At 37.5% G+C, this 15,588-nt stretch overlaps 1 protein-coding gene across 1 annotated transcript; it reads left to right on the forward strand.

Annotated features, from left to right (window-relative positions):
* The first annotated feature begins 613 nt into the window (after positions 1 to 613).
* On the forward strand, positions 614 to 13,586 carry LOC144648161 (enhancer of mRNA-decapping protein 4-like). Its single transcript, XM_078507789.1, has 8 exons — positions 614 to 731; positions 2,239 to 2,420; positions 3,180 to 3,275; positions 3,400 to 3,429; positions 10,846 to 10,924; positions 11,746 to 12,026; positions 13,154 to 13,257; positions 13,528 to 13,586. Exons 2-8 carry the CDS (start codon positions 2,341 to 2,343, stop codon positions 13,584 to 13,586), a joined length of 729 nt encoding a protein of 242 aa, XP_078363915.1. The 5' UTR covers positions 614 to 731; positions 2,239 to 2,340.
* The last annotated feature ends 2,002 nt before the right edge of the window (positions 13,587 to 15,588 follow it).

A 15,588-nucleotide genomic window follows, 5' to 3' on the forward strand; every position in this document is an offset into this window, starting at 1 on the left:
TTATACCATGCCATAAAAAATACGCTCACTAAATTTCATCGAGAATAAGATCGCAGCGCACGATGGGAAGGTTGGGTTGAATACCGTCGAATATACAACGGCTTTCCTGTATTCTGATTGGCTGTATTTTCTACGGCATGGTATAAAAGCCTATATGAGACAGCAATAAACCGAGAGTCCTTTGACACGTTGGTGAACTTATTAACGGCTTCGGTCGAGGAAACAATGTTTACATTTTTAAATCTGAATTTGAATTTCACTATTTGAATTTGAATTTCACTATATTTGTGCTTTCTTTGCCTAACATTTAAGTGTTATTTTGTTCCCCAATCTTGAACTTCTGCAAGAAGGGCATCCTTTCATTCCTTCCCTGATTAGACCATATTTGTATTCTCGGTTTCGACTATAACTAGCTTGCAATGGAGGCTAATGTGGGAAATCTTCTCAAAATGCAATTAAATGCCATGAAGCTCTTTGTTATGATATTCCCCCACATTAGCCTTCATTGCCACTTCATTAAGTTCCAGTCTATTACCAACAATTCATACGAATATTATTGCCTTTTTTTTTTGTCCTTCACACTTCATAAAAATTAATAAACATCTTGTGTCTATCAGGTGGAGTTCATAAATATTGATTCTTTGGCTGAATGGTGTGGAAGAACAGAAGTGTCCATCGATGAAATAAAACAAGGAGAAGGATATTTGGAAATCAGAGATGGGCATACAAAGGTAAACCACTGATTTAAAACTAGCATCCATTTGTCGTACTTGACAAATGGATGCTACTATCGTACTTACTTAAGGAGGGTTTTTAAGGGTTGTGAGCCCACTTAACGATGAGAACAAATGACTTACAAGCTATCAATAATCCAGATTATTTGTTCAAAAATTCACACTGAATTTTTTTTTAAAACCAGGCTACAAAATTACCGGTAATGTAGATGTCAGAGATGCACTGTGACACAATGCATGTACAACTGTAGAGTAACCCCAAAAATGCAATCAAGATACTTTCACAAAAAATGTGAAAGTGTTATATAAACAGACATTACAGGTCTATGAGCATTCTCTAACAATCTACATTTCAAAACAAGCTCTCCAATAGGGACTTATAATTAGAAAAGTTTATTTGTATACCTTATTACATGAATTTTTTGCGATTTTGAGGTCACATATTTTGTGACACTTAAATTTTGCGATATGCGGACATTTTGTATTTTGAATCACTTTAATTTCACGTTTTTGAGTAAAATACAATTTACATTTCCTTGGCAATGTTATTCAACATGCCCTTGAATTAAATTAAACGACTTCATCAAAGGAACAATAACGTTAAAATTAACAAAAACGCAAGGACGGGACTAAATCTAGGCATTAGCAACAACAGAGCAGTTGTAACAATGTCTACAAGTAGGTCATGCTTGCACATGCAAGAGTTATTGTTCTTGAGTCAGAATATGACAACATCCATTTACATTGAAAATTCCTTCCTTCAGTGGTACTAAACTAATTATTCTTTCACATCATGTTATGAACGCGACACTTATTGTTTGCGTCACTTTAATTTCGCGATTTTTTTTGGAATCGCAAAATTTGCAAGATAAACGTGTCGCGAAAATTTCATGTAATAAGGTATCTTTCAGAGCTACATGTATGAGAGATAAACAAATGTACAAGTATGCTGGAGATTTAGGGACTTATTAATATAAATTATTATTGTAATTTTTTTTGTGGGGGGGGGGGGCTTATTTTCAGACTTTTTAAAATATTTTCTGAATTTTAGGGTTTGTCCATTAATTAAATTGAGTAAAATCTCATGATTGTATGCATGCAAACAGAAAATTTAAAGGTAACTCTAACTCTTATACTCCAAATTGTGGCTGAGTTTAATTATTAAGATTGCTTTTGGAAAGCTACCTGTTATTTCTTCCACCTCCCACCTGATCCAAAATAAAACATAATAAAGGTCAATCAAACAGTACACTGCACACTTTATCTCAGTTTTCATCAGGCTCAATGGTATTTGTTTATTTGTTTAGTCTAGGTAACAGAACAAGTAATCTTTTCTCTAAACATTTTACCTTATGTTGTTCACTAACATGAATTTTATATGGAAATATCCAAAAGTTACTTCTGTGATGTTTTCAGCAGTTTTACTGCCCTTTTCAGGCTTTAAATTGATCCAAAATTTACTGAATATACCTAAAGTAAAGTTTACAAACCTTTTTTTTTCCAGCCAATCTCAGAGGGAGCTCTTTCGCCAGACAGCTCAGTACTAGCAACTGCCAGTGAGGATGGTTACATCAAGTTTTGGCAATTGTCAGATAAAGTAAAGTGTATGCATGAATTCCAACCTCACGGTGACTTACCTCTGTCCCGTATGATATTTACTGACAATCAGACTTCACAAGATAAATAGTAAGTGAAATACTGTATTTTAGAGAACAATATTATTACAGTTGTGTTAGCCAAAACTGTTCTCTTAGTATTTTACTTTTGTTTGGCAAAACACCATTGGTATCAATAATTTCATCCAAAAGTCTTGAGACACAATCTTGTAGTCTTTTCCATGACCATTTAAAATAGGCAAATATACATAATTATGCCTTACCCCTTGACAGTGTTGCAAAAAAAGTTTGTCGACAGGTTTTTCTGGGAGCTGTTCTTCACTTTTACCCAATGTAAAATGCAGAATTCTGGCCCTATCCTGGCCTCCTGGGGGGAAGGAACTAAGAGAGAGAGAGTGCAAAATTAACTCTACTCTTCTGCATTGCAAATGTCTACACTGTATGTGCAGAGTTGAATTGAAGAGTGTGGAATGTCAAGAGTAAAGTAGTATGGATTGTAAAGGGTAGTGTGGAGTGTGTAGAGTGTAAAGTGTACATTATGAAGTCTAGTGCAGTGTGGCACTGGGCAGGTGTATCAAGTGTGGGATGTCATGAGTATAAAGTTGTGTAGAGTGTTGAAGTGTATAGTTTTAGGAATGGTATGTCGAGTATGTAGAATGTTTAGTCAGGCTAGATGCTCAAAATCGCGTTTTTGCTCCTACTCAATTACTGTGAATATTGAATGATATAGTGTATATCACTTGATAGTTTTGACTACTTAAAACCCGTGAACTGTGATCTTTTGGTTGTCGGATGGTGGTTAATAACAATATGATGTTCTCTTTTTTAGTCTTCCAATGTGGAGATTTTTAATCACAGGAGCTGAATTTAACAGAGAAATTAAAGTTTGGTGTACAGTCACATGGTCGTGTTTACAAACAATCAGGTAAATTGCTGCATGTTCAGGAACTAAAAACGAGTCTTGTCTTCTTCTGACTTCACGGTTGTTATATTTAATATAATTTCGAATGGTAAATATAACAATGTGATATTTTGCATTTTATTTGTAGATTTACGTCTCCAGATGTTACAAGTTCCAGGTAAGTTGTGCGAATTTATAACTGAATTCAGAGTTTCTGTGTAGCCAGTAGTCATGCCCTAGATTTGCTGATTTCAGTGATTATAAACAATTGTTGAAGCGAGTTTTTGATGGGGAATGAGAGTCTCTACTTCAACACTCAATAGTCCACGATTTCTTCCAACTGGAATTTATTCTACAAACCTGACACCTGCAACTCTATTACAACTCTCTTACTATTCTGAACAATAAATCTTGCACGCGCGCTTTTAAAGGACCAGGCATAAACCGTCAATCACCCATCAAAAATTGTCAAACTTACAGATAAAATCTTATGTCATGACCTGCGCAGAGCATGCCAAGAGAAAGTGTGAAGACGGGAAGGTTTATTTCCCGAACATGCAAGGGTGTGAATTTCGATTCTGTTTTTCGCAATTTCAACTTACTTCCACTCGGCAACTGGTCCAAATAAAAGAACGCGAGCAAAGTAAAATTTATAAAGAATGTTTTTACAATACAACACAATCTTTATTTAGCGTGGTCCGCACACTTAGTAAAAAGCTAGTTTTCAGGTGCGCCACGAAATAAAAATACAAAACAGAAAAATAAAAACTTCTTGGAAGTGTATAAAAATAAATTAAGCTATAATTAAGAATGACTACAAATTACAATATTGTCTAACTAACAATATTGTCTAACAAATTACAATATTGTCTAACTAAGATTTACAGAATAATATTAAATCAAAGTTACAAGGTTGTACCGAAAAATTCAGACCAAAAAGGTTGCTAATGTAAACAAACCAACGACAACTCTAGAGTAGATTCTGAGAAGAAGGGGCGTTCCTTGAATTAACATCGTTACGCCCACGTACATATATTAATACTAAGTTGTTTACGAGTTTTGGACCAACTAAAGGTGTTACCAGCAGTACCTGATGTACAAATTAATTCAAAATCGTATTGTACAACTATACAATATTCAAGATAAAAGAACAATCACTTCTGTAGATATCAATGTACAATCTTTTGAAATCAAAGGAAATAAAAAGATAACTAATTAAGTTTGTTATGGTTTGCTATGGTTTCGCTTCAGAAAAAGACATATTTTGAAATAAGAAAACAGAACTAACAGCCGAAATATCTTAAGAGGGGTTTGCTCTACGGACCGACTAAGGGTATGCAAAATAGCAAAGACCGATTTTCCCAAACTTTGCCAGAATAAAGGCCTCGGTAAACTAGTTCTAAAAATATAAGTTTCGGGTCGTTAAGAATTTTTTTGATTTTTTAGTAGAATTTTTAATATTTTGCCCGTGGCGGCAGGCTAAATCAACGCCGAAATAGCGACTTTTGTGGAAGCTGTTGTTCATATATTAAAAGCGTCCTAGAAAATAATTACCAAAGAACTCAAAACCTTTCATTTCCTCTACCTATAAGTGGTGTCAAAATTATGTGGAACAAAAACTGGAATTTTTAACGGAATTTTTAAGTTTATACATTTTGACAGTCGTAGCAACAGCCGAATTTTGCCTAAATTCACGGGTCAAAAAATCACTCTGGTACACGACTTTACCCTTCAAGACTATACGCCGTAGAAAGAGAAATTTCCCATCTACAGTTTCCACGAAAAAAAATTTGGGATAAACGAAACGACGAATTTTGAAAGCGTTTTGAAAATAGGTCACTCGAGTCATATGAGTGACCTTTTGACCTTCCGTGTCAATAACAACAACTAACGGAAGGTCTTCGAATGTTACGTTTCTTCGTTAAAAGAAGTGTAATTTCCACTTTATTGCATACTTTTAAATAAAGGAAACCATTTTTTTTTTGTGGTGGATTTGCTATGTTGGCGAATTTGTTCGAAACTTTCGCGAGAGTTTTGAAATGCGAGCTTATCTTCTGCTTTGAGCGGTTCCGGTAGGTTGATTACCAAATTATACATTCGAATCTGCTTTCAACGAAAATGTGGCATCTACAACGAAGTAAATGCCAAATCACTGAGCAATAAAGAAATATTTCTTACCTTTATGACTTTTCCTAGTCCAGAAACCACATTATTCGTACCAAAATACGGAGCGAAATGCCTCGATCTTCATGTCTTCTTGTCGCACGCGATCATGTTTCAATGTAACGTCCATGTTAACGATTAACTTGACAAACCCGCATAATTCAACAGGAAGTACAGTTCACTGAGGCTTTCTTGGTAGTGCAGCAGCGCATTTCCCCGATCTTACTTTGACATCTTAAATACTCGACGCTGTCAGTTGAGTTCTGAGATGTGATGTGAATGTGTAAAGCTAGACTGAATAACTCCAATTCACCCCGGAAGAGGCGCGGCCACAAAGTAACTTGGCAAAACCGCATAATTCAACAGGAAGTACAGTTCGCTGAGGCTTTCTTCGTAGTGCAGCAGCGCGTTTTCCCGGTGCTACTTGAATTGGGCATCTTAAATTCTCGACGCTCTCGGTCAACAGAAGTGGTCTTTTGCTTGTCTTTAGGAATGTTAACGATTTGTAAAGTAAAGCCACAGGCTACCCAGCTGTACGTAGAGGTTGCTAATCAATTAAAAAAATACACAAAAGCAAAAAATTCGTGAGCATTTTGAGCACAGTAAAAGTTGCTTCATTAATCGACTTCATTGAATGGTAAGTGAAAATATAGTTTGTAGGCGAATGTATAAGTATATGTGTCTTAAGTATATTTATTTTTTTGACGTTCTTATTGAAATTATGTTAAACTTTACAGGCAAATTCCATCGTCCATGCGACATTATTCAGCTCTAAGAAACTGCGGTATAAAACATACTGTCATTCGTTGTACGTGCATTTACTATTAATCCACAATGAAATATCTTTGTTGTTTGGTTGATACCACATGGTCACCAAGCTGTACAATTCAAGTGGAAAACAGATGTGGCAAATATCTAAGCCTCTACTTACAGGCACTACCCTTTACAATTTCCTTAAACCAACCAGCTATTTCTCCAAAAAGCTAGCCAATTGTATTCAGATGACAATATGACATGTGTCTTACTCCCTACTAAGAGCCAATCCCCTTAGCCAACAACCTATACAGTTCAATGACAAAAAATGACAATTTGACAGGTGTCTTCCTCTCTACTTAGAGCCACGCCCTTTACAAACTCCCCTTTGGCGAACAAGCTATACAATTCATGTGATAGCAGATGACAATTTGCAGGTGTCTTACTCTCTACTAAAAGCCACACCCCTTTACAAACTACCCTTTGCCGAACAAGCTATACAATTCATGTGATAGCAGATGACAATTTGCAGGTGTCTTACTCTCAACTAAGAGCCACACCCCTTTACAAAAAACAGACCTCAACATGACTGCTGTCTTATTTGCTACAACAGCTGCACCCCTTTACAATCTCCTCTAAGGAGAAAGGAAACTCCGCTTTGCGGGTTGCGATGAATCCGTCGGATTCATCGCAACCCGCAAAGCTATACTCAATGCTTTCATTCTCCCCTTCTTGTGCATGTCACACAGGTTTAAGTTGTCATAAACGATGGGGTGTCGTAGCTGCACGTCATCCAGTACAACCTGGCGGGCATCGAAAAACTCTTGCTCTACTTCCACAGCTCTAATATCTTCGTCGGTAGTTGCCACAGCGTTGCACAACTTAGTTGCTGAACGACCGTATCTGCTGTGCAGTTAGGAATTCGTCTTTGGAGAACAATCTCGACCCGTCTGCTTTCTTAATTTGAAAAATCGCATATCTTTAGAAACTTGCCCAGGGTTTTGTTGTGACCAGTTTCCTGCCCAAGGTTGAACTTGTCCTCTAAGTACTTCCTTTAAGCTTCACTAAATCGTTTGGGCTTTTTGGCTGTTTTCAAGGCCCAACCCTCGGGTAAGCATGCTCCCTCCGTCGCCTCAACTTCAGTTGTTTCTAGTACTTTTGCGGAACTGACATCTTCTTGAAGGAGTATGTGGTATGACTTCTTTGTTTTGTCAAGTAATGTCTCTTTTTCTGGCAACATCTTGCATTTGCCAAAGGACATATGCTTCTCCAGACTTTCAATGTAACGTCCATGTTAACGATTAACTTGGCAAAACCGCATAATTCAACAGGAGGTATTCAAGTCTGGAGAAGCATATGTCCTTTGGCAAATGCAAGATGTTGCCAGAAAAAGAGACATTACTTGACAAAACAAAGAAGTCATACCACATACTCCTTCAAGAAGATATTTTTATCGTTTCCGGATATAACTAGTTACATAAAAGCATTGAGTATAGCTGGCCAACAGACTGATTAACTGTCTGACCGACTGACTGGCCAACTGACTCACAGACTCATTGCCTGAGCGGCCATTGGTCCATTGATCAGTGGGTCACTTGGTCAATGAGTTACAGGATCATAGTGATTTGCATTTTGCGCTGATTCTCGCTACATATTTATTAATTGTCACCTCGTTTCCTAGCAGAGGAAAAATGTGTAAGTAAATATATTCAAAAGGATGCTATTTTATTCAAACCGTTAACCGACACCAACAAGCACAAGAAGCAGACGCGGAGTTCATAGTCTGAAGAACTAAAAGGACCTTTAAGGTGGCTCCATAGGGTTTAGAGATATTACGGCGCGCGCACAAGTGATGTACCCATCAAGAGATCATTTTCGCGTTATTTTTTAAACTAGTTACATAAAAGCTGCCGGAAGCCGCCATGTTTGTTTTGATTTGCCGGCATTTCAAGCTCGCCCTTTCGTACCCATTCTTCGCGCGATCAAGAAACCCTATGGAGCCACCTTAAACACATAGAAAACACAAATTATAATTTTTATCGTTTCCGGATATACCATGTAAGAAGTATGAACTCTAATAGTTACTTGCGCGCAACACATAGTCTGTTAGTCAACTGTTGGTTGGTTGTGGGTAATCTACATGCACTGTTCAAACTCAGGTGATCAATGGATTATTGAATAAAAAGATAATCTATTTATTGATTTATTCATTAACTCGCTTATTTTTATTTATTTATTTATTTATTTATTTATTTTATTTTATTTAAATATTTCACTGAAAAGCCCTGTGGGGACGTGAAATAACTGTATGTATTAATGTATTACCAGCAAGCTATTGGGAGATCTATTGTGTTAAAGAACACAAATTGGAATTTCAGTAGTATTAGTGCAAAAGGCGCGAAAATAATGTGGAACGTGATCAATAAATATTTATGTAAATTTAGTTTTAAAAATAGTGTTGTAACGTTGTCGGTATCTTTAGAATTTATCTTTGATCAAGAAGCGTTTGGTTTCGCATCGGAAAAAGCAATTATCTTGTTCTTCTAATTGACCAATTATATTCTTTCACTAACTTATCAATATGACTCTCATATGACTCGAGTGACCTATTTTCAAAACGCTCTCAAAATTCGTCGTTTCGTTTATCCCAATTTTTTTTTCGTGGAAACTGTAGATGGGAAATTTCTCTTTCTACGGCGTATAGTCTTGAAGGGTAAAGTCGTGTACCAGAGTGATTTTTTGACCCGTGAATTTAGGCAAAATTCGGCTGTTGCTACGACTGTCAAAATGTATAAACTTAAAAATTCCGTTAAAAATTCCAGTTTTTGTTCCACACAATTTTGACACCACTTATAGGCAGAGGAAATGAAAGGTTTTTAGTTCCTTGGAATTTTTTTTCTAGGACGCTTTTAATATATGAACAACAGCTTCCACAAAAGTCGCTATTTCGGCGTTGATTTAGCGTGCCGCCACCGGCAAAATATTAAAAATTCTACTAAAAAATTAAAAAAAATTCTTAACGACCCGAAACTTATATTTTTAGAACTAGTTTACCGAGGCCTTTATTCTGACAAAGTTTGGGAAAATCGGTCTTTGCTATTTTACATACCCTTAGTCGGTCCATAGAGCAAACCCCTCTTAAGAAACCTTTTAATACAATACTAGAAATTATTGTATTAAATAAACAATCTGTGATGAGTAAACTAACGTGTTATTGATAAGTTAGTGAAAGAATATAATTGGTCAATTAGAAGAACAAGATAATTGCTTTTTCCGATGCGAAACCAAACGCTTCTTGATCAAAGATAAATTCTAAAGATACCGACAACGTTACAACACTATTTTTAAAACTAAATTTACATAAATATTTATTGATCACGTTCCACATTATTTTCGCGCCTTTTGCACTAATACTACTGAAATTCCAATTTGTGTTCTTTAACACAATAGATCTCCCAATAGCTTGCTGGTAATACATTAATACATACAGTTATTTCACGTCCCCACAGGGCTTTTCAGTGAAATATTTAAATAAAATAAAATAAATAAATAAATAAATAAATAAATAAAAATAAGCGAGTTAATGAATAAATCAATAAATAGATTATCTTTTTATTCAATAATCCATTGATCACCTGAGTTTGAACAGTGCATGTAGATTACCCACAACCAACCAACAGTTGACTAACAGACTATGTGTTGCGCGCAAGTAACTATTAGAGTTCATACTTCTTACATGGTATATCCGGAAACGATAAAAATTATAATTTGTGTTTTCTATGTGTTTAAGGTGGCTCCATAGGGTTTCTTGATCGCGCGAAGAATGGGTACGAAAGGGCGAGCTTGAAATGCCGGCAAATCAAAACAAACATGGCGGCTTCCGGCAGCTTTTATGTAACTAGTTTAAAAAATAACGCGAAAATGATCTCTTGATGGGTACATCACTTGTGCGCGCGCCGTAATATCTCTAAACCCTATGGAGCCACCTTAAAGGTCCTTTTAGTTCTTCAGACTATGAACTCCGCGTCTGCTTCTTGTGCTTGTTGGTGTCGGTTAACGGTTTGAATAAAATAGCATCCTTTTGAATATATTTACTTACACATTTTTCCTCTGCTAGGAAACGAGGTGACAATTAATAAATATGTAGCGAGAATCAGCGCAAAATGCAAATCACTATGATCCTGTAACTCATTGACCAAGTGACCCACTGATCAATGGACCAATGGCCGCTCAGGCAATGAGTCTGTGAGTCAGTTGGCCAGTCAGTCGGTCAGACAGTTAATCAGTCTGTTGGCCAGCCAGTCGGTTGGTTGGTCAGTCAGTCAGTCAGTCAGTCAGTCAGTCAGTCAGTCAGTCAGTCAGTCAGTCAGCTAGCCAGTCAGTAAGTCAGTCAGCCAGCCAGCCAGCCAGCCAGCCAGCCAGCCAGCCAGCCAGCCAGTCAGTCAGTCAGTCAGTCAGTCTGTCAGCCAGTCAGTCAGCTAGCCAGTCAGTAAGTCAGTCAGCCAGCCAGCCAGCCAGTCAGTCAGTCAGTCAGTCAGTCAGTCAGTCAGTCAGTCAGTCAGTCAGTCAGCCAGCCAGCCAGTCAGTCAGTCAGTCAGTCAGTCAGTCAGTCAGTCAGTCAGTCAGTCAGTCAGTCAGTTGGTCGGTCAGTGTTGAGAGATAATGTTTTCTTTTTAAGCTCTATCCATCATTCATTCCTGAAAGTGAGCTTGGACCTCTCAGGATCATATTTGGTAATTTCAGATGCTCTCAAAAAGGTATACATGGCTTAGTTATTTCTTGCTCTTTTTTTACTACTCTTATTCTTGACTAGAATGGTTTTTAGCTGTTTAAGGTGCGTCCAGTTAATGGCATTACGCATCCTTTCTGCGCATAATATTTGCGTCATCTAGTGCGCGCTCACAGAACATTACGAGGTTTCTAAGAGGAGAAGCTCGACAGGGAAATCAATGGTCGTTTTCTTTTAAACGAGCATGGTCACCCCCTTTTTATTACGTAATTTTAAAGAAAAAACGGCTCTCTATGATATGCCTACGTTTTAAGAATTTTTGATTTCCCGATTTTGAAATATTCTCATGAATCTTCATAATTATACTCCGTTTTTGCGTGTTTCATTGGAAGCATAAAGCTGCTTCAATAGCCCTTTTTTCCATAACTTTTGCTTTATCGGCAAAATTTCGGCGTTTTACTGTAACATTGTTGTGTCACTAAGGGAAGATATTCATATTCAACTTCTATCAAAAAAATTCTGTATGTAATGAGCACCTCACAACCAAAGCTAGGGTTTTAATATTGCTTTTATAAACTAGCAAAGTACTTATAAACTATAGCTCTAGAGCGCAAAAACAAGCATGGTGACCCCTCTTTTTATTTCATTGTTTGATTTACTAGTTGTAATTAACAACTGTGCAAAGTTTCAAAAGATTTTGATAACAAATTCTTTTTCAATGGAATCACCTTAAGTTTCAAGTTGGAATTCTGTCAAAGGAATTCAGAGCTACTTTAGTTTAATAATATTTTGATAGTGTTCTGAAGTTTAGAATTTAGCGATTTTTCTAACTTGTCTTCCCTACACCAGGTTATTTATGTACTTATGTTTCATCAAGACTTTGAAGAAGGCCATGCACATGTCACTTCAGTAGCAGAGTTCCGTCTTACACAGCCACTTCTTAGTTTTGTTGTTGGTCAAGTCAAGTTGTTCAAGCTAAAATCGCATAGAGAACAAAATGGACAGGAACAAAGTCACAGTGATAATGATGATATTCATTCATCATATGTTGGACTGGAAGAAATAGCTCCTGGAGATGAAAAAGGAAAGAAATTCGGTGTTCAGTTGCAGCTCTATTGCATTCAAACCAGGTAAGTGCTGATCCAAGGCAAGTGATGTGTTAAATCTACTATCCCTGGACTATCTATCAAAAAAAATAGATCACTGTCTAGCGAATACAGTAGAACCCCGGTAACTCGAACTCGGATAACTCGAACAATCCCGCTAACTCGAACTAGCTTCTATTTCCCTTGGACCCACTTTTCAGCCATTTTTACTCGGTTAATTCGAAAACCCCGCTAACTCGAACTGTTTTTCGTTTCCCTTTAGAGTTCGAGTTACCGGGGTTCAACTGTAATTGTTAATAAAAAACCTACTGCGCTATTCCCTGGGTAGTGATTTATTTGGTGGATAGTATTATCCACCCTGAATTATAAGCGACAAAAATTTCTGATCATTTGCATGTATCTGGCATAAAAAATATGGAATTAAGGTGATTCCTCAGTATTGAATTGCGCATCCATAGCGCGCAGAATTTGACACGTGATTAGCACGCGTACATGAACAAAATGGCAGCTTTCTATACGGATTGGCCCGCGAGGGAGATAAATTGTTGTTTTCTCGTAAACGAGCATGGTGACCTACATTTTTATTGTCATAAATGTCCTCTTTGAGCTAGACAATTTTAAAAAAAATGATCAGAGGGAAAAAATATATAAAAAACCGGTACTCAAGAACGTATATTATAACCTTGACATAAACAACTCGAGGGACATTTTTGATTCGATGTTGTTTGGATATAACACTGTTCCTTATACTCGAAACACTTTACCTATCAATTTTTTGTTTAAGTATTACTTTATAAAACTCTGCTTCCAGCTACCGCAAAATGTAATGTGGACCGATGAAATAACACGTGTGATTAGTACCAGAACAGGCATAAATGGGGTAAGATATGTTCCATCATATCTCTTTTGCAAGCATGGTGACCTATCCTTTTTATTTTATAATTTTTTTTGGAAATAGTGCTTGGTAGGGAACATCCAGGGAAAGTTTCAAAAAACCATTCGGGAACTTTTATTTCTGAGGAATCACCTTAAAAACTTGGTACTGTTCAGGGATAATGTTGCTATGACAAGAAAGTGCCAATAAGTACTACAGTGTCACACAATTATATTCTTGACTGCCTGTGTAAGGACTCTGTTTTGTTACTCTACAGGGTTATGCAAGAGATTCTGGTGCACTTCCAGCCCGAGCCATCCCTCCCTGGACCACCGACTCCTTCGACTCTGTCCTCACTTACAACTGTAGCAAGTCAGTCTGGTGAGTCTCTTGCCTGTGTAGAGAATAACAGATGTTGTAGTTCAAAATGAATTTCAGGCCTAAATGAAAATCTTGAACAAAGAAAAATACAAATGAAACATGTCAAAATAATTTTGACCAGAAATTTATTAACCCCCCCAATACATAGACATAGAGACTCTAGGAGTGTTTTATTTCCAAGAGGGAAAAGTTGGTTTTAATTCTCTGTATGGGAAAGAGGAATTTCTAAATAATGGGTTTTTCATAATCTTGTGTTGTTTACTTGTCTAGTATTGTCAACAACACCAACAACAACAATCTTTATTCGTGTTGTCAGTGTTACCTTGTAGCACTTGCAAAAATTCATATCGGACATGTTTTCTTCCATAAATGAACTCACAACTTGATTCTAAACAACGGTTTTTATCGGCTAAACTCACTTCTACAGATCACAGATCTCACTTGCCATGTGCTCGGAAAAAACAACACATGTATCCCATAATGTTTTTGAAACAGTTCTAGTCCCAACCGTGCCTGGGCTGGTAATGCCTGACGGTAACTGGGCTGGTAATGCCTGACGTCAGGTAACGCCTGACGAATTTTACAAAATTTGCATAACTCAAATCTCGACACTCTCCCCTATTTGATCAAAGAAGTTAGATCAAATACTTCAGTGCATTTGTGTACAGTGTTCAATAATCAGTATTCAGCTGCCTCCATGCGTGCAAGGCAACGGATATTGTCAGTGGCTGCGATAGCAGCCCTCCTCCGGGGAAGACATTCCTTTGCACGTGGACTCATTTGAGACACAGTATTTGTAGCACCCTATTACCAAACATTCTGTGAAAAAAGTCTCTTCGGTGAAAAGTTAGCTAATGTAATGTGCGTATTACAATTAAAAATGAACTCCATTTATCACTCACTCTCTTTCCTCGTCGGAAATGTTTTTTAATCTTTAGTAAACCCCACTTGTGATTGTTGACTGATATGTGGTACCTTTGACATAACTTGAGCTGACCCTTTACATGTTTCGAAAATCTAATAAGAGTACCATTGACCAGTGACATCAGTCTACATTTGAAACATTTTGTTAAAAATGTAAGTGAATATAACATGATTGATTGACCTATAAATCTGCTCTTGAACCGTAATCAAAGATCTATTGGAGATACCGACTATTTTGCATGAAGCGACTTTCGGTGCATTAAAGCAACAGGTTTAAACCGATCTTAAGGTCGCACGTGATACACTGACCATGAATACATTGATAAAGCTAAAAAATTTACAGGGATTTACAGCACATAAGGATCGTTTTTTATTGAATGAATTGCGTTCTGTGGCCATGCTGTAAGCCATTATATCTCCTTCCTATTCCTCTGACTGCCCATACCTTCCCTAGTCTCTGAAATGCACTGCCTTCTGCAGTCGGTTCATAATATCTTTACTGCCTCCTCTTTCTTTGTTTACCGTAGCACCTAGGTATGCAAACTCCTCAACGTCTTCCCCCTCCTCACCATTAAGCATGACGCCCTCCTAACTATGAGCAAACGCAGTTCTCAGTGTCTTGCACTGTTTTTACATTACGTTTGAGGCCTACTCTGGCTGCTTCCTCTTCCAATCTCCCAGTCTTTTCTTGTAAGTCGCTAATCTTGGATGACAGTAGTGCAATATCGTCTGCAAAGTCAAGGTCCTCCAGCACCGTTGTGAAATTCCACCGTATTCCTCTTCTGACCTGTCTGTTGTTGCCTCGCTCATGCTCCGATCCAAGGCAAGTGAGAATAAGAATCCTGACATCACACACCCCTGCTTTACTCCAGACTTGATCTTGAACCATTCTCATGTCTCACTTCCATCAACATCAATCGCACCATCTTGTGTGGTATCTCATGATGTTCTATAGGCTTTCTATGTGCACCTAATCAAAGGCTTTTTCAAAATCTACGAAGTGCACATACTGAGACCCGTCCTCCACTCATTTGCCTGCTCCAAGATGTTCCTTAATTAACATAATGATCTGTTCAGTTGTACTTCTCTTTGATCTTAACTCAGCCTGCTCCATTCGAAGCTTCCTGTCTACACCTCGCTTGATCCGCTCTAGCAGCATCTTACAAAATATCTTACTAATGATGGGTAATAAAGTCACTCCTGTCCAGTTGTTACAATCTCGCAAATCACCTTTCTTAAATATCTTGACAACAAGTCCCTTCTTCCACATTTCCGGCCACCTCTCAGTCTCGCAAAGCCGGTTATAGCATCTCGTCAGCCTATGTGCAGTGTCTTCCATGTCCACTTTCAATAGCTCTGGGCCCACTTCATCTACTTCAGGCGCTTTCCCTGGCTTTGTTCCCTTTA

Source organism: Oculina patagonica, chromosome 4 (genome assembly GCF_052425735.1).
Source record: "Oculina patagonica isolate OP01 chromosome 4, crgOcupat, whole genome shotgun sequence".
In the NCBI taxonomy this organism is placed as follows: Eukaryota; Metazoa; Cnidaria; class Anthozoa; order Scleractinia; family Oculinidae; genus Oculina; species Oculina patagonica.